Consider the following 27902-nt stretch of genomic DNA (forward strand, 5'->3'; position numbering starts at 1 on the left):
TGCCGGTTCCAATTTTGGTGAGTCACTTCAAATACAATGGGGCTGATGAAAACTTGGTTGAGAGACATGAAGCAATGCCTCCAAGACCAAGGGTGTAGCAACAAGGATTTCAAGAGCAACCAAAAGAGTGGACATCAAGAGAAAAACACTATCAAGTGCCATTCTTCCTTCAACAACTAGACTCGCCCAATGTGAGCCAATTTCTCTAAGACCAATGTGAGAAATACGAATGTCTTTTTTAAGAAAAACATAACTCATCTACAAATACTTGTGGCTAGATAACAAATTTGGGACATCTTTAAATTCACCTAACCTAATCAACCCAAGTAATTGAATTAACTTAAGTTGGTCACTAGTTGGCATAATTGGTTAATAAACCTTGGGTTTATTTAGGAGTACCTAGAATCCACATTCAGAAATCCAGCATCTAAAATACAATGTCTTTATAGCTTTGTGATGCTTTGTCTAAGTGCACTCTGCATAATCACACAGCTCTAAAACAATAGGTTTCCTAAAGAGAACACCTGAAGTACTCTGCAAGGCCAAGAATGTTTTTAGTAAAATCAGTAGGAATTCCCATAATGAGGACCAAGAAGATCTTCAAGAGTTATACCCTTAAATGTGGGTGCTGGTCTGTGAAGAGTATCCTTAGACTCATCCTCTGTCTGCCATTCACCCTCTTCGCCATAGGCTTCTTCCTGTCTCTCCTCATTGGCTGCCTCACTTTCACTTGCAGTCTCCCACTCAGAATCTTCATCCTCTTCTCTCCCAGGTTCTTCCTCTCCATCCCCATCATATTGCACACTCCCATACTTTTGAGCTGCTTCCTTAAAAAGCCAAGCAGCCTGCATTTGCTTCTTCACAAGCCGCTCAGCATAGTCAGGGACGCGATTCTGCTTCAATGTTAGATCCCCCTCAGGTGCCTGGGAGCACTCGTTGATAAACATGATAGCATCAAGCAAACTCTCCTTAGGAAAACCCAAAATTTCATAGGCCTGGGCTCTCCTCCAAAGGCTCTTACTGTGGCGGTTTACAGGATTGTGGAGGCACAAAGCTCTGGTAGTATCACTGATAGCTGCTGAAGGTTCCTGCAGAAGGAGATGGCACTGTGCCCTGTTACTATACAAAACCACCCTCTCCTTCTTTGCCCTTACAGGACACAAAGCTAGTGCTTCCGTATATTTGGAAGCAGCCCCTACAATATCCCCAGCAGAGAACTTTGAATTGCCCTCTAATTTCACGACAAGTGCAGCTGCTTGTTTGATGTGGAGATCTTCTTTTGGCACATTCTTTTCCCATGTCATTTTCTGGCGTAGAGCTGCAAGGTCTTGAAGCAGCTGTTTGGTCTTTGGGTTCAGAGACAATCGAAGGCCAGCTGGAGATGCAGGAGCATTTTCTTGCAGGAGAGTATTTGTTATTACTTCACCAAGCTTCTTCTGTTCTCCCAATCTCGGAAGCTCTGCTAAATCCACGAGAGCACCTGCAGCTTTGTCAATGACCTGCAGCAGAAACTCAATTCAGAAACCAAATAAAAAGAAGGGAAAGTATAATCCTACAAATGGATACAAAACCTACCATCTGCACAAAATGCAACTATTAAAATCATATCACCTTTGATTGAACTTGCCATCATACCTAAAAGACACAAAAAACTGAACAAACACTCCTGAAAAACCATATTACAAGCCATCCTTCTGGGTTTCCCCACACATTTCCGAAAAGTGATTTGCAACAGAAAATGCTTTGAGATGGATAAGAAAATAGACACGGGATATGCCAAATTAAGTAGCATGGAGCAGAAAATGGAACACAATATGCCGGGACAAATTGTGCTAAGAACAAAAATGATATCATCAACAGTATTGATGATTTAGTAAAGAGCAAAATGGATGAAATTGTTTTCACAATAAAAGAGCAGCAAGAACAGAAGGAGAAAGCACTCAACATTCGAATTGTGGGTCTGCATTGAAAAGATGTTATGTAAGTGCTGCTTAGACCTGTGAGCTGCACCGCCCCCCCCCCCCCCCCCCTTCTCCACCCTCAACCTCTCCTCCATCTGTAGCTCCAAGCCCCTAGCGCGGGCAGTGCACGGCAGCGGGACCACAAGCGAGGAGGCGAGCTGTCGCGTGGCCCCCCTTCAGCCCCAACCAGCTTACGGACTCCCCCCGGCCCTGTTCTGCCCAGCGCCTTCAGCTCGTAAAGCATGTGACCACCCCCTTGCTACAGGTGTGTTTTCCAGCGCCCAGCCCACCGTACAGGCAGGGCAACTCATAGTGACAGCAAGGATAAGTGACCCCCCTTTTTCTTTCGTTTGGCGCTCCTCCAGCAGGTTGGCAGCTTACTCCTGCACCTCTTGCTTCAATTAAAGGTAACCAGGCAGCTTATTGGGCATCAAAGCAACTTTACAATGCCAGCCCCCAGTTTTTTGGGCTGGCACTGAGTGGACAGCCGGCCTAAACATTTCCTTTTGGTGGTCTTACAAGCTCCCCTCAAGGGCTGGCAACAAATAGGAAGTACTTTGGGGCTGCTCCTTCCCTTCAGCATTTTCTTTCCCCTCTGAATCACGGATCAGCCATCCCATCTTACGAAGATTCAGCAGGGACTTCCCCTTCAGCGTTGGGGGCCAGGATCCTGGCAGTTCTCCTCTCTCTTGTGGGAGCTTCTCCCTTGCTCTTACTAGGAACGTGCGCCAGCAGTTCCTATCAGAGCCCTTCTTTTATCTTCTTCCTCTTCTAGTCTCCGCCTCTTCCCCCCAGTGGACAGTGCAGTTTTTTGCTTTTTCTGGTGATTGGGACTCTTGGTAGCAACCCTTGGTCTGGCCAAAGGGGCTCCATGGCAGCACCCCTAGACTCCCCCAGCCATCAAAGTTCTCCTATTGCCGGCAGATAAGCAGCAGGTACAGCACGCAGTGAACCTACTACAAGACAAGGCAGTTGTTGGCAGGATTATCGGCCTTACTCCCTCAAGGAGATAGATCAAGGACTGGATCCAGGCCAGCCTGGTATTAGATGGCGACCACATCCAAGAAGTCACCCTTTGCGGACGAGGCGTGTTTCTCCTCCAACTTGGCTCCCCAAATACTGCTCTAGCTCTCGTGGAGAGGAGCCTATTCTCTTGGGCCCACATTTGGTGTATCTTATCCCTTGGTATCAAGGATTTACTCAACTCACCATGTTCCCTGTTTTCCAGTGACGCTCCGCTTTTTGGGGCTTCCGATGGAGTATAGAGCCATCCTTCCTTCTATGGGGCAGGCATTCGACACAGTTCTCTAGAGTACCCTTTGGAGTCTACAGCGTCTCTAGTGGCAAATGACGGGGTTCCTCGTCTCCGGTTGGTTTAGAGAGCCTGGACATCCTCCTAGAGGTGATTCTCTTGGACACTCTTGAGGAAGGTACACTTCGTCACAGACTGGAGGTCTCCGAGCTAAAAGGCCAGTGTTAGAGAGGCAGCTAGAAGGGGCACCTAGCCAAAGATTGTACGAGAGGCTTGAGCAAGCCCCCTCCCTACCTGCAAGAGACACAAGGACAGCGGAGAGCCGCTATAGAGGATAGGTACAATGGCCACCCAGGCAAACACAGCAGCAGTCTCAGGGACAGCAACCAAAGTCGCAGACCCCCTGGGTTGAGGCTTCAAAGGAAAGATGGACCAAGGTGGGAAAGAAGATAGAGTAAGTGGGCCAGAAAGAACCAACAATAACATGCCAAGCGGAAGAGGCGAGCACAGGCAACCGCGCAATCACAGGATGATCGAGTTAGTGGCCCCCAGGCAGGTGTATCACGAGCTCCAAAGAGAGGACCCGCGACTTCAGACCCCTCTAGAGGAGAGACTTCATGCCCGCAGGATCCTCCGCAGCAACAAGAGCAAGCACCAGAGGCTTCCGGAGCATCAATGACCGCAGCCCCTCCGCCGGCATGTCGGAGCTGAGGATTCTCCAGCATTGGAGGCTGTTGAAGAAGAAGTTGAAGCCAGTTTGACAAGCCCCCAGAGATTTTCCCTCATTAATGCAAACTTGACCTTCATCTGCCATGTGTGGAAGCCCTTCCCATTGAACTTATCTATATTCAATATGGTAGCCATGAGAGGGTCTAACCCAGGAATTGGGCAATGTCTTCTCCCTTACAAGGCTAGAATAACAACTAAAAAGCTTCAAAATATAAGCATTTAATGTAGCAAAGACTTCTGACCAAATTTCAATCAATGATGCTTTCACTTACATGCTTCAGAGAGGTGGCTAAATGAAAGCTTTGCAATCAAATCCAGGTATAGCAACTTAAAAGAAAGTTGTAGCCACAGTTGTACTAATGCTTTTCAAAACTTCAAAACCTCATAAATGCTAAAGTAGCATCTAAAGTAGCATCACATTCACAACCTTGTCAAAACTGTCAAAAACAGAGGCCTGAACTTAGAGGGCTTGTATCTCACTCTCCAAAGCAAAGAAAAAGGGGCTTTCTGAAGCAAAAGAAAGCTCTTATACCAGAGAAGATCCACTGAGGAGAGGCGCAATTCCGCGTCAGGTCGCCATAGCTAGCTTCTTCAAAGTCGACTGGTTTTTTTTTGTTTTCTCCTTGAATATGCAGCCATTGCTGCTCAAATTTCAACAGCAAATAGCCCAAGGTATGGAGAAGCTTCCCCTAAAAGGAATTAGAGAAAGGTGGAGCTGAAACAGAGAAAACGCAGAAGAGAGGTTCGACGATTTTCGGGAAATGACGACTAGGCTCCAGCAACGACGTCCGTTCTTTGATTCCTTGCAGCTGAAGGTTCGCCCATTCGAGAGGTATCTCCAGTAGGAAGGGCTTGGAGAATGGCAGAGAAACAGAGGAGAACAAGCTTTAGCAAGATTTGGGAAGAAGGGTAAGAAATGGTGAAGATGAAGAAGAAGAAGATGATGTGGCACAAATGGGCTCAAGGAGGATCAAAGGGCTCTGATACCATGTTGGTAAACTGAAAAGAAAGCATGGAGTGAACACAAACTCGGAATTCTTGCTTATAGAATGAAGAAAGGTGAGGTCCTTAAGTAGGCACCTCTTACATGATCACTGACATCACTGATGACCTCTGAGCTCCACTATCATCTCCTCAATCTGCTCCTAGATTCTCTCAGTCATCCTATGCGGCTTCTATCACCACCTAACTGTGCTTATGGGCACCTAACTGTGCCTCTAGCACACACACATAGAAACCAAGGTGTCCTGAGGCATGCACCTTGAGATATCCCAACACATTCAACGGAGCAACCAAGAACTCTCTTAGACGGAGAGCTTCTCTTCAAGAGCGGGAGAGAGCACATTGCAAAGACCTTGCATCCATAGAGAGACTCAGGGAGCAGGATCCGAGGTCCCAATGTTAGAGAACTCTTGGAGTGTGCACGTTTGGAGTTACAGGAGTTGGAGGTCCGTAGAGCAGAGTTCTTGTATCATTCTTCCTAGGCCAAATGGGTCCAGCAGGAGGACAAGAATCAGGATGACCAAGAAGTTCTTTCAGACCACCAGACCACAGTCTGCAGGGACATGCACACGGACCCTTAGGGGATCATCAAGACGGAAACATGAGGTATAACAGCTACGATACCAGAAGATGCATGTGAAGTCAGAGAGAGACACACACAGAAAATGGTGCTGAAGTTATGGCAAAACCCGGGGACAAAAATACAGTTTTACAAGCAGGGGATTAACTCAATGGACTGCCAAAGGATGCAGAAATACCTCCAGGAAGACATATCAATATTTAAAAGGTATCCAATCTGCAAAATTAGAGCTAGTTCACATGATCTAGAGGTGGACAGAGGTAGATGGGCACGACCCAGAATCCCCAAAGAAGAAAGCATCAAATCTAAGCCTAAAAACTCTCAGTCTTAAACAGATGTAATCAAAGCCACATTATGTTAGCATTAGGAAGTAGTTATGCTTTAAAATGGCCGTGGAGATGCTTCATGCACTCCCATGGAAATACTTAATGCACTCCCAGTTTCGGGATTTGATGTACAAGCTACTTATTCGTCCCATTGATCTTTTCCATCTTCCATGGACGTTACTAGAGCTTTCTTTCTTTCTTTCTTTGTCAAATTTCAGGATCAAGACTAAACAATAACTTATAGCTTGCAATAACACTATATGGGTTACAAGAATTGTAAGATGCTGCACGTTCAGAATGTTATAAGAGTTCTACGAGATTGAAGAAGAACTATGAGCTCCCAACCTCAAAATCTGGGACCAAGAATGTCCCCATTTGTCTTTTAGATACCCTCAGTTCTCAAAAAAATAAAACAATAATGACGCTAAGCCAACACAGTTAAATTATAAAAAGGGAGAGCACACAACCAGCATATGGCATGACTACTTCATTGAGGTAGGATTTGTTTGCCTTGAAATGGGACGCCTGAACGCTCCCGATGTTTTAGTAGATGACCTTCAGGCATAACAACGATAAAATTGCCATAACCTTGAGGTTGATACTAAAGCAATACTATGAAATTGCAACGCCTCAAGGAGTACATATGAAGAAAGCTAAATCAAGGCAATCAACCAGAGACTTGAAAGAATATTTTTGCAGTTAAAATTGGCATATCATGTGGATTGTGCGTCAACCCCCTGAGCTCTCCTTTTTTGGGGGCTCACAACTGGGGCATGAACCCGATGTCTCCAACAGTGCCTAATTAGGACAATTAGTACAAATAGCATTGGCCTAGTGGCCGAACTGCAATAGTGTCCTAAGGGGATTCGTACTGGGTGGTCGGCTGGTGCACTCAAAGGATTCTAATTTGGGTGCCTTTGTGACGAACTGGGTGGTAATGCAAATCTCCTTCAACCGATTGTCCTGAGTAGAGCGTGACACTCATCTTGTAGCTATGAATGTTTTCTAGCCACCAACAGAGGTAGTACTAGATTTGATTTGTGTCTAAGCCTTGATGTATGCATAGCAGCTGTAAGTAAGGAAAAAATCATAGTTGTACAATACTTGCAACAATGATATCCCCTCCCCAACCCATAAAAGAAAAAAGCAGCCTCAATGGCTTGACTCCTTCCATGATCTCTCGCTTGTCTTCTTGCAAATCTTCCTTGATCTCTAGTTTTTCTTCTTGTAAATTATGCAGGGAATAAAACAAATATTATATGGTATAAAAGTTACCTTCTTGACCATATTTCACCAAAGGTTAAGGAAAGAGGGCAAGAATGTAGACAATGTGAATAATGAGATATTAGTACACATCAATACCGGAAAATATGAGTAACTTAGAATCATCAAAACAAGCTAAGTATGTGATGGTGGCATAGCAACATGTTGTATATGAAATAATGCACCAAAAACTGAAAATTGTTAACTAACAACCAAAATACTTTATCTGGATTGAAAATGAAATTCAAGAAACAAATCTAGATTTGTATTTTTTGGGGGGGGGGGGTTGTGTATCTTATTGGGCACCAATCATAGGTGACTTGAGCTTTGTGCATGCCGATTGCCGTCCAAAACCTATCAAAGATCTATTAATTCCATTATCTACTCCGCTTTGTTGGGCGAACCTAATAGGTTTCAGCCCCTGGTATGGCCTGAAGGAGATGGAGAGAGTGAGAGCTAGAGAGAGTGAGAGAGTCAAAAGCTTGAAAGCTGTAGTTGCAAAATAGAGTGTAAAAGAGTACAACACAAAGTAGAGTTGATAAGGTTTTGTCATAGTGACAAAACCTTAGTAGTCACTAACCATAGTTAGTGAACTAACTGCAGTTAGGGGGAAAAACCTCTAAATGAGGGAAAAGTGCCCCTAACTAACTAATTATATTACATTGGTCACTGCTGAATTATATCTATAATTCCAACACCCCCCTGCAGTGCCAATGTCATGTACAAGGCTGATCAATCACCAAACGGATATAAGTTCAGGGCACTGCGAAATGCCTCGAACTTCTCACGTGGTAGTGCTTTGGTGAAAATATCTGCAACGTTGTCATGTGTGGACACAAAGATCATACTGATCTCTCCTGCATGCAACTTCTCTCTGACGTAGTGATAGTGAACCTCAATGTGCTTCGTGCGAGCATGAAACACTGGATTCTTTGCCACTGCAATGGCACTCTGACTATCAGTGAGAATTGGAGAAGGACCCTCCAAAGACAGATGAAGATCAGCAAATAAACGTCTCAGCCAGACACATTCAACTGTTGCTGTGAAATCTGCCCTGTACTCAGCTTCACATGATGAGGTAGCCACTGTAGATTGTTTCTTGCTCAGCCATGAAATGCAAGATTTTTCCAAAAAGAAACAATTGCCACTAGTGGACTGCCTAGTGTCATAATCACCAGCCCAATCTGAATCACTGTAGGCATGCATCTGCAAGTCACCCCCCCTGGGAAATAGTAAGCCAAAAGACTTGGTGCCTTGCAAATAACGGAAGATGCGCTTAACTGCCTGCCAATGCATAGTTTTGGGGCTGTGCATGTACCTGCTCACCTGAGATACTGCAAACTGAATATCAGGCCTAGTATTGCAGAGATATATGAGGCATCCAACAGCTTGACTGTAAAGTGTGGCATCAATTGATTCTCCTGCATCATACTTGGACTGAGACATAACAGTGCCACGTCTCTCATGAGAGAACTGGATCCCCAAATAAAATGGAAGCAGCCCCAAATCTGACATATCAAAGTGGGTCTGCAAATCAGTTTTGAAATCTGCAATTTTGTCGTCATTGGACCCTGTGAGCAGTAAGTCATCAACATAAAGAAGGATGACTAATATTTCCCCCCCATCCATCTTGATGTAGAGGGTGCTCTCAGTAGGACTATTGTGCAGCCCCTTGCTGGTCAAAAAGGCATGTATCTTGGCATACCATGCACGAGGGGCCTGTTTCAGCCCATATAAAGCTTTATTAAGCTTGCAGACTTGAAGTGCATTTGCTGTAATTCCAAAACCCGGAGGTGGTTTGACATACACCTCTTCCAGCAAGTCCCCATTTAAGAAGGCTGTTTTGATGTCCAACTGATGAACATTCCACTCAAAATGTGCAGCCATTGCAATTACTGATCGGATGGTAGTCATCCGGGATGTAGGAGCAAAAGTCTCCTCATAATCTATGCCCTTTTTCTGAGCATAGCCTTTAGCAACCAGCCTGGCTTTATATCTGTCAATGGAGCCATCTAGCTTCCGTTTGACTTTAAATACCCATCGTGTGCCAATAGCATGTTTACCCTGTGGCAAGTCCACAACATCCCAAGTCTGATTTTTTGCAATGGACTGCAACTCATCGTGCATGGCATTCATCCAATGCACATTACCTTGTGCCTCTTCAAATGTGGCAGGCTCCTCTTCATCAAGGAGAGTACCTGCATATGCTGATTCCACTGAATTAGCACCTTCCATGTGCCTTGCTGCACTGCGAGTCCTGCCAGGTAACGGAGCATCAAGTTTACTCTCCCGGAGAGTCTGTAACAGCCAGTTTGGGACTGTTTTTGCTGCATGTATGTCTGCAATTTCTTGCTGTACCACTTGTTCCACTTCCTGTGGAGGAGGCATGACATCCCTTGGCAGAACTGAAGCATTTGAAGGTTGCTGTAAATTCTGATTTGAATCAGAAAAATCAGCAGGGGAACCCAAAGCGATGGGTAGCAACCCTTGAAAGACATCTTCTGAAGGTAAAGGCATTTGAAAATCAGCCTGAGTGTAAGCTGAATTTTCAGAAAATATCACATCTCTACTTACAATGATTTTGCGTGTAGCAGGATTGTAGAGACGATACCCCTTGCTTTCTGCACTGTATCCAACAAATATGCATTTGATGGCTTTATCTGACAATTTGTGCCTAAATTCAACTGGCACATGTGCATAGGCAAGGCATCCAAAGACTCGGAAGTGATCCACTGAAGGCTTCCTGTCATTCCAGACCTCAAAAGGAGTTTTTGTTTTTAAAGCCTTAGTGGGAGCCCTGTTCAAAATGTAATTGGCACACATCAAACCCTCTAACCAGAATTTATGAGGCATGTGTTTGCTTTTCAGCATACATCTGTCCATCTCCATGAGGGTTCTATTTTTCCTCTCAGCTTTGCCATTTTGCTGAGGGGTCAGCCTGACTGTGAGCTGATGCACAATACCCTTTTGTTTGAGAAAAGCATCAAATTCTGCAGATAGGTATTCCCCACCTCTATCCGTGCGTAATGTCTGTATCTTGAGCCCGGTTTCATTTTCAACCATGGCTGAAAAGTGTTTAAACACTGTGAACACTTCAGATTTCTTTTTCAGCCCATAAACCCAAGTAAAATTGGAGTAGTCATCAATAAATGTGACAAAGTAGAGATGACCACCCAATGAAGGAGTCCTCATGGGACCACAGACATCACTGTGTATAAGCTGCAATTTGCGAACAGCTTTAACTGAACCATCCTTCTTGAAGGGAAATCTATGCATTTTACCTAAAATGCACCCTTCACAGGCATGTGGAGGAGGTATCTCAAGAGGTGGCAATGCATCAACCATTGAAAATTTCTGAAGTGTCATTAAGCTGTTGTAATGCATGTGGCCATATCTGGCATGCCATAATTCTGCATTTTGCATGGCAACTGTAGGGGTAGAAATTGCCAAAGCATGAGCTGCTCTTTTCTGAAAAATATCAAGCTGAAAAAGCCCACGCAGCAGAGTACCAAATAACATTAAGGCATAGTTAGCTTCCCTGTCCCGGACAGCACATTTGTCATCCTCAAAGATGACCTGAAATCCTTCTCTGTTAAGAGTGGACACTGAAAGGAGATTTTTGGTTATGCCAGGCACATATAAGACATCAGAAAGTCTGAAAATTGAGCCATCAATTGCAGTGAGCTCAACTTCTCCTGTGCCACGTACTGAATATGAGGAGTTGTTGGCACAAGTGACTTTCTTACCAACAGGGGGTGGATGCAAGGAAGTAAAAAGACACTTCCTCGAAGTGATGTGCTTGGATGCACCACTGTCAAAATACCATGTGTTCAGTGTTTCATCAACACTGAAAGCAGATGCATCTGAGGGAGAGTCAAAACTGCAAGTCAAAAATGCATATGTATCATCACTGCAAGAAGCTGTACTATCCCGAGCATCTGGAACAGCCAACCTAGAATCAGAAATGCAAGATAAAAAGGCATAATCTTGACCAACAAAGTTGGCTGCAGCATCCCCACTGTCAGATGCACAAGGGGCTGAATCTGAAACAGCCATTCCTGAGCTGTTTTTCTTTTCCTTTGCAATCATTTTCCTGCATTCTGCTATGTGATGACCTGGCTTTTTGCAGTAGTGACAAAAACCCTTCTTTTTGGGCTTGCTTGCATCACTTTTAGCCTTTTGTGAAGGCTGTCCTGACCCACTGGAAGGCTGATTTGCTGCTGTTTTTGCCTGTCCCTTTGTTTTTTATTTGAATTTTGAGAGCATGGCTTGTTCACCTGCACGTGAAGCCAAATTTTTCCTGGTCTGCTCTTCCTGAAGCAGAAGTCCTATCAGCTCATGAAAAGAAAGAGGATTTGCACCCCCCCTCAATGATAAATTCAGCGAAGTATGAAAGCTGAGATAAGACTCAGGAAGAGAATTCAAAGTGGTTGTAATCATCTCTGAATCAGGAATAATTTCATCTATGTTTAACAACTGCTCTCTGAGATCCTGTAGCTTAGTGAGGTGGGCTGACATGGAGTCACCCTCCTCCATATGTGTATTGCTCAACTCTCTTTTTAAAAAAGATACCCTGGCATCATTCCGTGCTGCATACATGCTTTCCAAAATATCCCACGCTGCCCTAGAGGTCTTACACGACCGGATATGCGGAATGATTGATCTTTTCACTGAAAGAGAGATGCAAGACAAGGCTAAGGCATCCCGTGAATCCCATCTCTTTTGCTCAAGAGTATTGACTGTAGCTGCACCAACAACTTGTCCTGCAGCTGCACCTTGTGCACAACCTCTTCCACCTCCTTGGTGAGGAGGGATAGCAGGTGCAATATCTGCTGGTCGGATTTCATCCCCATTGACATAATCCCATAAATTGCGAGAAATCAGAATATTACGTACCATGAAACTCCAGAGGGAGTAGTTGGTACCATCCAATTTGTCTTCCTGAGAAAGACCACCGAACTGAAAATCATTCTGATTTTGATGGGCCATATCTGAAAAAGAGATTGAAGCAGATACAAAGCTGAATTCCCTTACTGGGAATAAAATGCACAACTCTCAAAAACCACACCCAAGCACGGGCTGTATATGCAACTTAGATTTCTGCACTTGAGCTGTCAGAAATCTGTCCAAGCATAAAACACTCTCCAAAATCTGCCAAAAGTGTTCCAAACACTCCAAGAAAGGCAGTATGTACTGAATACTCCAAAAAATGCTCTCCAAACACAAAAGCCCCAATTTGTGGCTAGAAATTGCAGCCAGAAAGGGGTAAAAATGCTAAAAGCCCCAAATCTGCAATTTTAATACAAAAGCCCCAAATTTCAGACAAATCTGCAATTTTGCTCTTGTTATAGCTTCAAACTTGCCCAATGATTGCAATGTCTGCAATCTGCAAAATGCCCCAAATGTACTTGCAGAATACTTAGCCAAACAATGGCTGTCTGCAAAATTAGCCTGCCAAAGATCACCTGCCAAAGATCACCTGCCAATTCTCTTGTACAAAACCAAGGAGGTACCTGCTGCTGTACTGAAGCAGATTCAGTACAGATTTACTGTACTGAATACAGTACGGAGATGCCGTACAGTTTGTACGGCACTGTACGGCTGGTACGTCGACGACAGGTACGGATGGCGATGTACGGCGCGGTACAGACGGCGCTGTACGGAAGCAGATGACGCAATGTACGGAACTGGTACGGCGCATTACGGCTGCAGGTACGGAGCTGGTACGGCGAAGTACGGAGCTGGTACGGCGAAGTACGACAGCAGATGACGAACAGTTTCGGCGCTGGTACGGCGATGTACGGCGGCAGCAGATGGCGACACTTGCGTAAGGCTTCCGTACAGTCGTACGGACAGATTGGAGCGGGCTGGAGCTGGAGGTAAGGCGCTGGTATGAAGAAGGAGCAGAGGGCACACAGGCCTAGAACCTGCTCTGATACCAAATGAAGGAGATGGAGAGAGTGAGAGCTAGAGAGAGTGAGAGAGTCGAAAGCTTGAAAGCTGTAGTTGCAAAATAGAGTGTAAAAGAGTACAACACAAAGTAGAGTTGATAAGGTTTTGTCATAGTGACAAAACCTTAGTAGTCACTAACCATAGTTAGTGAACTAACTGCAGTTAGGGGGAAAAACCTCTAAATGAGGGAAAAGTGCCCCTAACTAACTTATTATATTACATTGGTCACTGCTGAATTATATCTATAATTCCAACATGGCCTTGTAGGCTAGTGTGTGTGTGCTACTGTGCAGATCGTGCACTATTACTGCATTGGCATAAAGCCAACCTTACAACTTACAAATTTGCTCCATGGGTTGACTAGACTAGGGCTTTAGGGTTAGCCCTTCAAGTAATGTATCATCACTTCACTTGTACTTATATAGCACTCTCCTGCTACTCCAATAGCTTCTACAGCTTGTTTTCTACTCTTTAGCTCAGTTTCTGCTGCTCTACTGCTTTCCAAGCATCCCAGTCTCACAAACTGGTGTCAAAGCAGAGTTGAGGTCCCGCCCTGTGCACTCCAGCTTGTTTTGGAGCAATTTCATCGCACAAAAGATAGTGCTGTTGCCTCAAACGAGTTCTTCAGGTGTAGCCACCACCTGCAGCAGCTGCCTTGCATACTGGCGACCTGTTTTGGAGCTTCCTAGAGCTGCCTTCTGCCAGTGCGACTTGGTCTGGAGCAGTTCGGACCATCCTACAGCTGTTTTCTGCCAATTTCGAGCCATTTGGAGCTGTGTCCTGTCTGTGTAACTGCTCCTGCAGTAGTTTGAACCTGTTTCTCTGCATTTCGCCTCTACTAGGACTCAAGAGCTGCCTAGACCTTTCCCTATCAGTTCAACTTCTTTTGAAGCCTTTCGCAGCTGTTTTCAACTGCTGCACAACATCTGCTGCAGCACTTTGAGCTCAACTCTAGCAGTTTTGGAGCTCCAACAGCCAACCAATCAATCTTTTTGAAGGCACTTCTGAGGTGACTTTTGACATTGTACATTTCTAAGTTCTCCTATAATTTTGGAGCAGTTCAACTACTTTGCTCTTTTGCAGAGCAACTTCCTTCAAAAGCACATGTTACATTAGAACTGTTTTGGCAATTGTTTTTCAGATTGTGAGCTTCCGCCTCAGTTTTGAGGTTCAGCAATGTTTGGTGCCCTCTGGAAGGAGTTGTGCAGTTACATTTGCTTGCAGTGGATTTTTGTAGAGAAGGGGGTAGGGACAGATTTGGAGAAAGGGGAATAGAGGAGCAGAAGTGGGAGAGGAGAGAGAGGGGGGAAGAGGGAGAGGAAGGGTAGGAGAGAGAGAATGAGGTAGGAAGAGAGGGAGAGATTGAGAGGGAGTAGGAAAGAGGGAGAGAGAGAGTGAGTGAGCGTAGGCAGGAAGGAGGAAGGGAGAGTAGATAGGATTAGATGTCACATCAAAAAGTCCCTTACAATCCTTTTGGGTTGACTTATATAGTCCCCCACAGTTCCCACATTTCCCCTACTATTCTCCCATCTATTTCCCCCTTAAAATCCTTCTTTTTCCTACCTTCATTACAGCCATCCCTTCCCAAAGAATTTTGACCTCAAAAATTCCAAGAGGGTGCCTTGGATGAGAAGGATACAACAGAAACTGATCAGCTTTGTAGGAGATAGGGGTAGTCCTGCACAATGCTCTCAGGTTGCCAAGAATTCTCATCTTCCGTTAAACCTTTCCATTTGATGAGGTATTCTGTGTAGGCTTTGTTCCTGAGTACATGATCTCTGAAGCCCTTGATTTGCTCCGGCACATAGATTATGTGGCCCTCTTCATCCATAGGAGGCAGCTCAGGAAGAACCTGGACATGCTGTCCGACATGTGGTTTCAGCAAGGATACATGGAAAACATTATGGATCTTAGAGGTAATGGGTAGTTCCAACTGATATGCTACCTGCCCAACTTTGCTGATGATTTTGTAGGGGCAATAATACATGTGGGCAAGCTTTGTGTTGGTATTACCTTTCAGCGAGGAATATCGATTCTTATGGAGATGTAAATGCACATAATCCCCTTCTTCAAAAGATAAGTACCTCCTTTGTTCATCCGCATACTTCTTCTGCTTGGCTTGGGCATCCTGCATATTCCTCTTAGCCAACTGCAGAAGGGCATTCATACTCTCCAAATCATTCCTTGCTTGCTGATTTTTCACAGCCAAGTCTGCAACCCTGGAAGGCATTCCCACTTTGCATCCATACATAGCCTCGAATGGACTCATGCCAATAGAGAGGTGTTTGGTGCTGTTGTAGCAAAATTCAGCCAATGCTAACCATTTGTCCCAAGACTTCTGCGTGTCATGACAGTAATGCCTTAGATACTCCTCCACCCACTTGTTCACCCTCTCTGATTGACCATCCATCTGTGGATGATAAGCAGTGCTAGGCGCAAGGGAAGTACCAACTGCAGTGAATAACTCCTGCCAAAAGTGACCCATAAATTTAGCATCCCTGTCACTGACAATCTCCTGAGGAAAACCATGGTGCTTGAACACATACTCAATGAATTGCCAGGCAACCTGTGAAGCGGAGTACCGAGTTTTAGTCGGTATGAAATGGGCCTGCTTAGTCATCCTGTCAACCACCACAAATATGCTATCCCAACCCTTATCTGTAGAAGGCAAGCCTGTAATGAAGTCCATGGCAATGTGAGTCCATTTGCCTTCAGGAATGGGTAGCGATTGCAGAAGGCTTGCGGGTAACCGGCTGTCCACTTTATTTTGTTGGCAGGGCAAACATTCACTGACAAACTTAACCACATCTCGCCACAAACCATCCCAAATAAAGCTCTCCTTGACTTTTTCATATGTTTTTGTGATACCCGTATGCCCTCACATAGGGGATGAGTGCATTCCTGTAATACCATCAACCTGTACTTGGAGTCTGGCACAAGATAAATTCTGTCCCTGCACCATAACAGTCCGTTGCGGAGCTGAAATCGAACATGTCCTTGGCTGGACGGACTCTGTAACTCCACAAAAATAGGAGCTGCATCAGAATTTTGCATGTATTCCTCCTGAATCCCAAGTATCCACTCCTGATGAAGCGTGGAAATGGCAGACAGTTTGCATGACCACATTCTGGACGAGGCATCAACAACCACATTCTCTTTCCCCTTTCTATATTCAATGTCAAAATCATAGGACTGAACTGCAGCCAGCCATCTCTTCTGCTTCATGGATAAATTAGGCTGCGTTAAGAAGTACTTGAGTGTCCTGTGATCCGTTTTGACCTTAATCTTGCTACCGTACAGGTAGTGGTGCCATTTTGCAAAAGCATGCAAGATTGCCAGCATCTCTTGATCATAAACATGATAATTCATTTCTCTGGCATTAAACTTCCTGCTCTCAAAAGCAATCACACCATGCTCTTGTTTTAGGACAGCCCCTAAACCTTTGCCACTGGCATCCGTCTCAATAATGAAAGACCGTAAGAAATCAGGGCACACCAATACAGGTGCATTGCTAAGGGCATTCTTGAGGTTATCAAAGCTGAGTTGTGCTGCTTCTGACCATTGGAAGGCATCCTTTTTCAGCAAATCAGTGAGAGGGGCAGCTCTTTTGGCGAAGTGCCTAATGAATCTCCTGTAAAAAGAAGCAAGACCCAAGAAACCTCTGAGCTGCGTGGTATTTTGTGGCTGCGGCCACTCCTTAATGCATTTTCACCTTAGCTGGGTCTACCCTGATTCCGTGCCTGCTTACAACATGACCAAGATATTCAACCTCCTCTGCCATAAATGTGCACTTGCTGGCCTTGGCATAAAGCTGATGCATTCTCAAGATTTCTAGCACTTGTCGGACATGGTCAATGTGTTCCTGTGCATCCTTACTATAAATGAGAATGTCATCGAAAAATACCAGCACATTTGAAAAGAAGGTGGTGTAAGATCTTGTTCATGAGTGCTTGGAAGGTGGCTGGTGCATTAGTCAAACCAAAAGGCATCACCTTGAACTCATATAATCCTCTTTCTGTACGAAAGGCAGTCTTATGCTCATCACCCTCTTTCATCCTGATCTGATGGTAACCTGACCTCAAATCAATCTTCGTGAAATACTGAGCACCCTTGAGTTCATCCAGCAGGTCATCAATCCTGGGAATAGGAAACCTGTTCTTAATGGTGGTCTTATTCAATTCTCTGTAATCAATGCACATACGAAAAGAGCCATCCTTCTTTTTCACCAGGAGTACTGGAGATGCAAATGGCGAGGTGCTATGAGCAATGAAGTTTTTCTCAAGCAAATCTCGCACCTGTGTTGCCACTTCTTCCCGTTCAACCTTAGAGAGTCGGTACGGGGCCTTGTTTATTGGTTTACTACCATGTTCCAGGACTATGGCATGATCAACATCTCTTTTTGGGGGCAACTGAGATGGCATATCAGCAAACACATCCCCAAATTCTAAGAGCAATTTATGCATTTCACAATTATCCATATGGGGAATACCACCCTCCTGAGGTACAGAGACATTCAATGCATAAATGGCACTTTCGTTCTTGAGCTCCCTAGCTAGCTGCCTTGCTGAAATGACCTGCAATTTCTGATTCACAATGCCCTGCAATGTAACAGTTCTATCTTTGTGGCAAAACTCAAGAGATAAGGCATTCAAATCTATACTGATTTTCCCCAGGGATTTCAGCCAATCACAACCCAGGACAGCATCTATGGGTCCCATATCCAATGCCAAAAGATCACCTGCAAACTCATAATGATCAGAAAACTTGATCCTGGCATCCTGGCAACAATGTCTGCTGATCATGTGCTGTCCATTCGCGATCTCCACTTTCAGACCATGGTCTATCTCTGTAGCAACTAATCCCAATCTTTGCAATGTTCTACAATTAATGAAACTGTGAGTGCTACCACTGTCTACCAATACATGGACAGATCTGCCATTAATCATTCCCTTCAACCTGATTGTGTCAGCACTTTTGGCACCCATCAAGGCATGTAGTGAGATGGTATACAGTGTAGGGCACTGTAGGCTGGGCATCCCAATAAATCTGTTCATCATCCACAGGAACATTACCATTAGCATCACCTCTCACAGGAAAAGGCATTGTAGGTTGATGCTCCAACACAGAGAGTGTTGGCTTATGGCCTTTCCTGCTACATGTAGGCTGAATATCAATCTCATGCATCACATGAGTGGTTTGCTCAATAGCCCCACCCGGATCAAAAGGAAAAACAGTCCCCTTTGTGGCATCTGTGTCAGGAGACTCATCTACATCATGAACTCCTGTCAATTCCTCATGAGAGACATCATGGGGGTCTGCTACATCAGCCACTTCATCATCATCAGATAATTCAATTATCATGCTGAGTTTGGCTGAGCTGACATTCTTCATTTTGCACACATCTCAGTGCTCAGGTGTCCATTTCTCTCCACACCTAAAGCATAAATTTGCCTTCTTCCTACTGTCCATTATGGCTCTGGAATGTTGTTTAACTTCTGATTTGCCAAAACCAGCGCTGGGTTTGACACCTGTCTTTGCATCCATGGGCCTGTATGGCTTTGCATATGGCATCTTACTTCCAGAAACCGTTGGATATCGTGGGAAGGAAGCAGCTGCTGGTTTCTTATCAATCCAATCAGCAGAATTTGTCTTCATGTCAGCATCATAAGCAGTACCATAGAAGCTATGTGACACATGCTTGTACTTGCCAGCATATTTTGGCTCAAACACCTCAGCAAGCTGGGCTGCTCGCTCAATGGTTAGAGGATTGTGAGCTCTCACATCAGCAGCTAGAGAGGGATCTAAGCCTTGTATAAAACGCAGCAACTTCCCTTTCTCAGAAATATCCTGTACAAACATTTAACAAAGAAAGTCTCCAAAAACGCTGCAAGTACTCCTGGACCGTACCTGTTTGTGACAGTGCATAGAATTCAGCAAGGTACTGTTCAAGGATCAGGGCCGAGACGAAGGTCGTGACCATAAGCTCCTTGAACTGTTTCCAGGTGGTAGGCTTCTGAGGTGACTCTCGCAGTAACGCCACCATGTATGTGCATAATCCTGTAAATGCATGCCAGCAAAAATGATCCTCTCCTCATCATTCTTAGGGTAGAAGCGGAAATAATCTTCAAGCTTCGTGAGCCACTCCTCCAACTCATTGGGAGTGCGAGTGTCACCCTTAAACTTATGCACAGAGATTTTATCTTTCACATCTTTGGCTGCGTTATTCCTATAGTGACTACCAGCATACTCACGCTTGAAGCTCACATACTGTGAAAAGGACATCTCATTACGAACATCCTCAGGCAAAGCCCTATATGAACGTAAGGCATCTGAAAGCATATCATCCATGTTTGCATGCTGCCCACTTCCAGCATCATGCTGGTTAGGAGAACCACTCCCCTGATGCATAAAGTGCGTCTGACTGAAAGCATTACCTCCCTAATACGCAAGCTGAGTCTGACTGAATGTATTAACAGGAGGTGTCATTGAAGCATGCAATCCCTGCTGAGTCTGCCTGCCATAAACATCTCGGTGGGTGGGTGGCATAGAAAAAGGTTGAGAAGAGGACTGGCCCCTCTCCCAACTGCCCTGAAACCCAACACCCAATCCAGGCATGCTCGCCGTTGGCAAAAATGTGCCAATGGGCCGGCCCAAAATGGACGGCTCAGCCAATGAAATCTGCGAGCCAAATGGAGGCCTGGAATCAATAAGAGAAGTGCTCGGCGGCGCGGGCAAGGCATCACCAAAATCAACATAATCCCCATGCTGGGGTGCATGCATAGAACCAACATCATAAGTGCGACGGCCATCAGCCATAAATCCCCTGTGTGGGTCAGGAAAATCACCCTAGCTATCCGACTGATCCCCGTGCTGGGGTGCGGGCTGCTTACCCTTATCGTGCATACTGATGGCGGTAGTGATCTGTTGCCCAAGGTTCTTACCCATCTGGGTGATAGCTGTATCGTGCATAGCCATAGCAGTGGTGAGCTGCTGCCCCAACTGCTGACCCATCTGCTAAAAAGTCCCCTGAAGCATCGAGGCCAACGCATCTAGAAACTGTGTGTCGGTAGGCATAGCAGAAACTGCCTGTGAAGGAGATGCATCCTCTGGGACCGGCATCTGCTCCTGCTCAGCAACATCGTCACCATGCTGAGATGACTCATCCGACCGGGGTGCACGTTTGGGTGCCATGAGTGACACAAGGAAAATGTGCCCAGTGTCGAAGGCTCGATGTAGAGGCTCGAGAGGTGTCAGTAAAGAGGCTCAAATGCAGTCGTTGAAGAGGTTCGAAGAAAGCTCGGTGAAGAGGCTGGAATCTGAGTTTTTGCCCTTTTCCACCTCCCTCGTCCTTCCCAAGGGGGGTCCCTTTGTCACCTAAGACTGTTAGGACAGCACTAACCTAAGACCCCTATGACAGTTAGTACAAGGACTTAGTCTAACCCAATCTAACCTACTAACTAAACCCTAGTTAGATTAACCTAACCCACTAACTGAACCCTAACTAACCTAGCTAACTAACCCTGACCAACTAATCTGACTAACCCGAGTCACACTAACCTGATAACTGCAAGAAGCGACAGTATGGCAGCGACGGGTAGCGATGGTGGACGACGGCACAGCACAATGGGGGACGGGTGTCATGGCAGCACAGCAGGGGCGTGGCGAAGAAGATGGATGGGTAGCTCGGGGGTCACAGCCACAGCGGTCCACGCATAAAGCAATCCAAGCAGAGCCCAACAGAGGAGAGCGGCCCCGAAATGGTCAAAAGCTACTGATAGCTCGGAGATCACGTTGATGGCGCACAGCAGAGCAAGGTCTGGTCACGTGGTCTGATGGGACGGGCAGCTCAAGGGTGTGGCGACGGGCAGCTCGAGGGCAAGATTGCCGTCGATGACAGAGGTGTGGAGCTCCGGATTAGTTGTGGTAGAATCGTGGATCTGCTGTTTGCTCGTGGTCATCAGGCAAGTAGCTGTTTGCTTCTGGTTGGAGGGCTCTTGTTAGTTGTTTGCTCGTGGATTTGCTCTTTGCTCGTGGGCTGCTATGGAGCGCTGTCTTTCCAAATTGAAGCCTCTGACGCAGGCAACCTTAGTCAAGTCTGAACTCTTGACTCCTGCCTCTGTACTTCGCTAGACCATAGTTGTTCTCTCTGGCCAGATTCACCGCTCTGCGGTTCGCGTAGGAGCTGAAGTGAAAGGTGAAAGGGGAAGCAAAGGTGCCAGAGTCGAAGCTCTGATACCAATGTAGAGAAGGGGGTAGGGACAGATTTGGAGAAAGGGGAATAGAGGAGCAGAAGTGGGAGAGGAGAGAGAGGGGGGAAGAGGGAGAGGAAGGGTACGAGAGAGAGAATGAGGTAGGAAGAGAGGGAGAGATTGAGAGGGAGTAGGAAAGAGGGAGAGAGAGAGTGAGTGAGCGTAGGCAGGAAGGAGGAAGGGAGAGTAGATAGGATTAGATGTCACATCAAAAAGTCCCTTACAATCCTTTTGGGTTGACTTACATAGTCCCCCACAGTTCCCACATTTCCCCTACTATTCTCCCATCTATTTCCCCCTTAAAATCCTTCTTTTTCCCACCTTCATTACAATTTTTTGCTTTAATCAGGATTTTTTGCAGCTGTTGCACGTGTTGTGTAGTTCATTTCTATAGAGTTTACATGTAAACGTAAACCACCTCAGATTTGGAAGACAGCAAGAATGACAACCAATACTTGAATAAGGACGCCCAAGAGAGGACCCAAAATATATTACAAAATGGTGCACTCACAAACCACTCTACGTGGAGAGCAGGGTGCTGCCAAGTAGTGTTGGATCTGCGGCCACACAGTGTTGCCCTAATCCGCTGCTCTCCTTCTGCTGTGCTCCTCTGATGAGGACTTCCGTGGCTATGGGAGGAGACCAGAACTCTTTAAAGACAGCACCTTTCTGCTAAGAGATGGTCTGCAAACTGGATGAGCTCTCCACACAGGCTAAGGGCTGCTGGTGCCTCTGATGCACCTTGCTGCTACCGCAGTCTCCACCTGCTCTAGTGCTCTCAATGCTCATGCACTCCTGCTGGCTGGAACATGAGCTGTATCCCCTGCCTTGCTGCTGCTGCCCTGTACTGCCTCCTCTAGTATCTGCTGTACACTTCTAGAGGGCTGGAACACAGCCTGCAGATGGCTCTTTCTGAGAACATATGCCCCCCACACTGAGGGCTTTATAGAGGCTGGAATGCCCCTAAAACTCTCAGACTGGGGGCCTATGTTGCCGACCAGTCTGCAGGTCTGCCCACCTGCCAGCCTGCTATATTGCTGCCCGACCAGCCTAGTCTGCTAGCCGACAAGACCAGACTTGGGGGCTTATTAAAGACCCCCTTACGCCTATTTTCCCATCGTCACAGCCCAAACACTGGACTTTTTCTCAAGTCAATAAGCCCCTCTCTCTACAAGGCCTATGTGCAGCCTGCAGACCTGCCATAAATCAGGGCTCATGTGTAACCCAATGAATAGCCGACTGTCACATGCACTAGTGCCAAGCACAGGTGGCAGTGACAACTGGCGCACAGTCACGATCTTGCAGCATCCCAATGCAGTATATTCGCAGGGTTTTTGGGGCCCATTGGCAGGCCCACCGGGTCACCCAAAGTCAGTCCTCACAGCTGACCAAGTCGGGTCAGCTGACCCGACCAAGCAGGTCAGTCAACGCCTGGTCAGTTTGGTCAAAAAAGCCTGCCAGGTTGGCCTGTTTTCCAGCCCTATATAAGGGGCTATTCGCCCCTCAGTTTGGCATTCAGTCCTGCAGCCTCCAGCCACAGTTCCAGCTCTTGTGCCACGCATCTGCCTGCTCCAGCAGCCGTACAGCAGCTGTACCAGATCGCAGTCGAAGGCTAGGGTTCCACGCTGCACACAACCCGGGATGGACAGCATATGGTTAAGGTTGGACAGTCTATTAGCTCATGCTGCCGTAGGCACAGTTAAGGGGGAGTAACTCAACTTGTTTTGTATGCTGATTTGGCACTCATGTACAACAGTAGCCACGGATTTATGCCAGCATTATAAATAAAGCATTGTACTATAGGAAGATCTCTGGTATCTCTCATGCTTGAGTTCTCAAGTTGCATTTCATCTATATCCACACAGCAAGTCCCCGCATGTTGCATTGGTATCAGTCTTCAGAGCAGCATGATTCCTTCCGACCAGAAGAAGTTTGGAGGGAGTGATGGCAGCAAAGCTCAGTAATGGGGACTCAGTCAGCAGAGAAGGGAGTATGTTCGGGATAGTATGCATTATGTATTTTGATATTTTGTCCTTACCAGGACTAGTGGTACTATATTATGTATTTTGATATTTTGTGCTTACCCCGGACTAGTGGTAGTACCATACTCCATTAAACTCTCCCTCCTTCCCTTCATCGCACATTTGGCCAACTCCCATCTTCTACCCTGTGCGTTTACACCTTGCCGTAGGGTAAGGGGGAAATTTTTTTCTCTCTTGCAATCTGTGTCGCAGCAGTTGATGGGTCCACTAGTATTCCATCATGGACCCATACAGCATAGCAACTCTCATGCGAGCGTTTAGGGAGCATGAGCAACTCCTTGAGCAGAATCAACACCTTTTTGAGCAGCTCCAACTCTTGCGCGAGTAGGAAAAGAAGACAAAGGAGGATGCAACAACATTGGACCATTTCCAGCTTCAGCTGGAACAAGAATGCCTTGACACGGCTGCACATCGGGCCAGACGTCGTGCCGACTTGACAGCATTGGGGGCCCAACACACGTGAGACCAAGAGGAAATGCTTTTACAGTATCAAAAATGTCTCACGACCTGCTCGCAGTTCCTCTCCCAATAAACAACTACCAGTATGAGTCCATCATCCACTCAGGGGTCTTCCACCCTAGAGCACAGTGTAATGGACTATCCTTCCGCAATTTGCACAGACAGTTCATCACAAGCTTCTCTTGGGTCTACTAGTCCAGGGGACTAGTTGGTCTCTGCGATGGTTGCATGCAGATCCTTAGGGTTTCCAACCCATGAGGTTATTGCAGCCATTTCCACATGCAGCTCTCAGGGGTCTTCCATCCTTGAGACCATCTCAGCACAGTTAGCAATGGTGGAGGAAGTCTCTTGGGCCTATCACCCAGCAGGATCTTACAGGTTCTCCACTTAGCTCTCAGGGGTCTTCCATCCCTAGGCACATCACAGTATTGGCAAATGATGAGCCTCTTGGGTCTACCACTCATGGGGATCATCCAGTTTCAGCAGTTCATTCTCTCGGCGTTCCCACCCGAGGGGATCATTCAGTCAATACGGTTAGTTCGAATGGGTTTTTCACTTGTCTAGCAACTTCAGCATGTCCAATTAGTTCCTATGGGTCTTCCACCTAGGGAGCAATTAACTGGATCAGTTTCCTAAGGGAATCACAAGGCTTTCATCGTCATTCTAGATGGGTCACTCACCCTTGGAGACACTTCAAGATCCTCAGCAATTGCAGCATATGAGTCTTGTGTAACTATCACCCAAAGAGGTCGTCCAGTTCTCGCAATCCATTCTCTTAGGGCTGCCATCGAAGGGGACATCCCAGCTTTAGCAGACCGGTGTGATGGGTCTTCCATCCAATGGGCTTTTCCATCAGCTCCAAGCAGTTCCTATGGGTCTTCCACCCTAGGAGTGCAATTGGTCACATTAGCTGTGGTCAATATGACCCACATTACACCTTCTCAATAGAAGATTATATACCTAGATGAATCCAGGAACATTCCCAAACTCATCCTTTAAAAACACAACATTCCCAAACTCATCCTCAATAGAAGATTTTTGGACCAGTTGCCTCAGATTCCAGTCCCATTGACCTTGAAGCTCATCAGGAGGGGGGCTCTCAGGAGTCCGTCGGACCAGTTGTCAACCTAGCAAGAGGGAGTCCCCCTTCCTCAGTTCTTTAGGAATGCAACAGTATCATTCACAATTCTCATTCCTCGATTCCTTAGGGAGGCAACAATTGCAGTAGAGGGCTTAATGACGCTTCACCATCTCACTCCATGAAGTCGATCCCCTCATCAGCAAATCTCGAGCCACAAGCAATAGCAGTGACCAGTGTCTACATTGACAGTTCCATTGGTGATGACAGCAGTTTGGTCTATTCTTCGGTGGTGTGCTTAGCAGTTTTATTCCTCCGTCAGCACCTCAAGGGAACAAGCTCTATATTTCTTTCGGAAGAAGCTATGCCATCTATATCTCATTCCTTTCCAAACATTCACATTCCTTTCAAGCAGCATCCCATTCAATAGATTCATTAGAAGAGTGCTCAACAGCTGCTCCATTCCTTCAAGCAGCATCTAGTACAATCTATCCCTCGAAGGGGTCCTCTGCAATGCCAGTCGCCTCTCAGCTCCTTTGAGAGGCATCCACATTTCCACCTATCTCTCAACTTCTCAAGGAGACAGCTACAGTTTCAACAACTCCCGACATCACTCACGTTCTTCGGGAGGCATTTACATCCATAGTTCCAAGAGGGGGGAAAAGTTTTACCCTCAGTAGTTATCACTCCAACAAAGGAGGCACGGGTATTCAAATGTTCTCACACAGCAGTCAGGCAAACGACAGTACCTTAGTGTCCAGGAGTGCATTTGAGTATTGGGGAGTGTCCAGACATTCACTTCTGGTTACCTACCCTCAATGGCTTCGTCATCACCCCAGCAGTTCAAGGAGTAGCATCAGCATTTCTGTGTGGGTGGATCTTCCACAGTGGAGAGGGTGCATGCCAACAGTGGTAGCTAGTTTCATGCCATTAGCCTTCCAAAGTGGAATTCCTCGGCATCAGCAGCCCTGTCAATCCTCAGCAGTTCACAAGGACAACATGTAGTTCATATTTCTAGGAGCCTATCAAAGTGCCGTACCACCCATTGATCAGGAATTCGCAATAGGAGCATGGTGGGATGATCGGCCACAGGAGTTCGGCTTTCAGCCTTCGCAACAGTACCGGTTTTCAGAATTTTTTGTTGAGCCATTGTGTTATCATAGCAGAGCATCGTTCCTCAGCCTTTTGGAGCAGAGCCAATGCTGTCCCAGTGCTAAACTGTTATTTCCCCATTTCTTTGCGGGGACAAGCTTCACGCAGCAGTTGGTGGCCATCATGATCACATTTGCTTGGTAGATTCACTCAATCCCTCAATAGCTACCATCATCCAGAATTTAAGCAGGGGGGAATGTCACATGCACCCCTGCAGCAGGGTGCATTGTGACACACAGTCAAACCCAAGATATTTTATCATAGTGCCATGACCCCTTTGTGAGCCCTAGTCCAAGGATGAGTAAGGCACAAGCTACATGGGTCCATTCCTATTTCCCAAAGTAACAGACCATAGCCGAGCAGTTCTCGTCGCCAAGGCAAAACATTTAAGGTATCCACCTAGCAACAAGTTCAGAAGAGGGGAATGTCACGACTCACATGCACCAGTGCCAGGCACAAGTGGCAGTGACAACTGCCTACACAATCATCATCTCGCAACATCCCAACACAACATATTCAAAGGGTTTTTGAGGCATTTCAAGAGCCCATTGGGAAGGCCCACCAGGCCATCCAAGGTCAATCCTCAGGGTTGACCAAGTCGGGTCAACTAACCCAACCAAGAAAGTCGTTCAATAGACCAAGCACGTCAGTCAAATGATTAGCAAGCCGGTCACCACCTGGTTAGGTCGGTCAAAGCCCCTTGCTAGGTCGGCTCATTTTCCAACCCCATCTAAGGGGCTATTTATCCCTAAGTTTGGCATTCAATCTTGCAACCTCCAGCCCCACTTCCAGCTCGTGCCTCGCCTCTGCCTATTCCTACAACAAGTGTACAACAGCCGCACCAGATTATAGTCGAAGGCTAGGCTACAACATTGCGCACAGCCCAGGATGGACAATATATGGTAAAGGTTGGGCAGTCTGTTTCAGCAACATAGATCATGCTCCCGCAGTCACAATTTAGGGGAGTTTCTCAATTCAATTTTGTATGCCGATTTGGCACTCATGTACAACAGCAGCCAGGGCATCTATGCCAGCATTATAAATGGTATCTCTTATGCTTGAGTTCTCCTCGTGCACTTCATCTATTTTTGCACAACAAGTCCCCACATGTTACACCAACACCATGGATAACTGTACATTGAAAGCTCTGCCCTAAAGGGTAACACAAGCCTAGAAGGAAGTATGCAGTGCCAACCTGTGTGCTGCCCACATGACAACCTCTGTCTTCCTCCATTCTCCCCCTATCATGCTACAAGTGTCACTCCCCCATGCTCTCATTTGGGACCTTACAAACAGGGAGTTGACCCTAATTCTTTGACGCCTCCCTTGCAAAATGAACCATTGTGAGCCGTAACCCACTCCTTGAAGTATGCACCCCATTTGCTCCCTAGGAACAGCGTTGAGGTGTTCATTGAAGGCGTCTTCTATGTCTGGTCCAAACAACCTAGATCAAACATCAACATCTGCTCTTTGATGGCTCCATGTCATTTGAAAACCTCTCCACATCCTCCACACTCCACCTAAGTCATACTTGGTAATTCATCCATGACGTCACCCTCCAAGTGTAGCGACCATCTGAAAAACTCTTCGTGGAAATCTCCATCCACAAACTCTAATTGTCTAAGAGCAATGCTCAAGGTTCAGATCCTGAGTTTTCTAAGGTCATATCGGTAACTCTCCTTATGCTCTCCCGTCTCCGACAAGAAAACAGAGTCTACTTTGTAAATCTCCAACATTATGCAACTGGAAAGCTTCTTCGACAACTATCTTTGTCAGCTCCATGGCCTCCAAGAAGTCCACATCACCCACTCTACAACATCATGCAAAAGGCATCGCATGCCTCTACTCTGAAGCTAC

General features: G+C 46.2%; 1 protein-coding gene across 2 annotated transcripts in view; it reads right to left on the reverse strand.

The window, feature by feature from the left end:
• Window positions 1-268: 268 nt before the first annotated feature.
• Window positions 269-27902, reverse strand: part of LOC147889907 (ARM-repeat/Tetratricopeptide repeat (TPR)-like protein) — a 30637-nt gene continuing 3003 nt past the window's right edge. For both annotated transcript variants that reach the window (XM_087390565.1, XM_087390566.1), the window contains exon 3: window positions 269-1499. In XM_087390565.1, the coding sequence (XP_087246691.1) occupies window positions 564-1499 (936 nt within the window). In that variant the 3' untranslated portion in view covers window positions 269-563. The remainder of the gene's footprint in view (window positions 1500-27902) is intronic.

This window comes from Dipteris shenzhenensis, chromosome 19, assembly GCF_047967505.1.
Source record: "Dipteris shenzhenensis isolate YYH24624 ecotype China chromosome 19, Dip_SZ_1.0, whole genome shotgun sequence".
NCBI lineage: Eukaryota > Viridiplantae > Streptophyta > Polypodiopsida > Gleicheniales > Dipteridaceae > Dipteris > Dipteris shenzhenensis.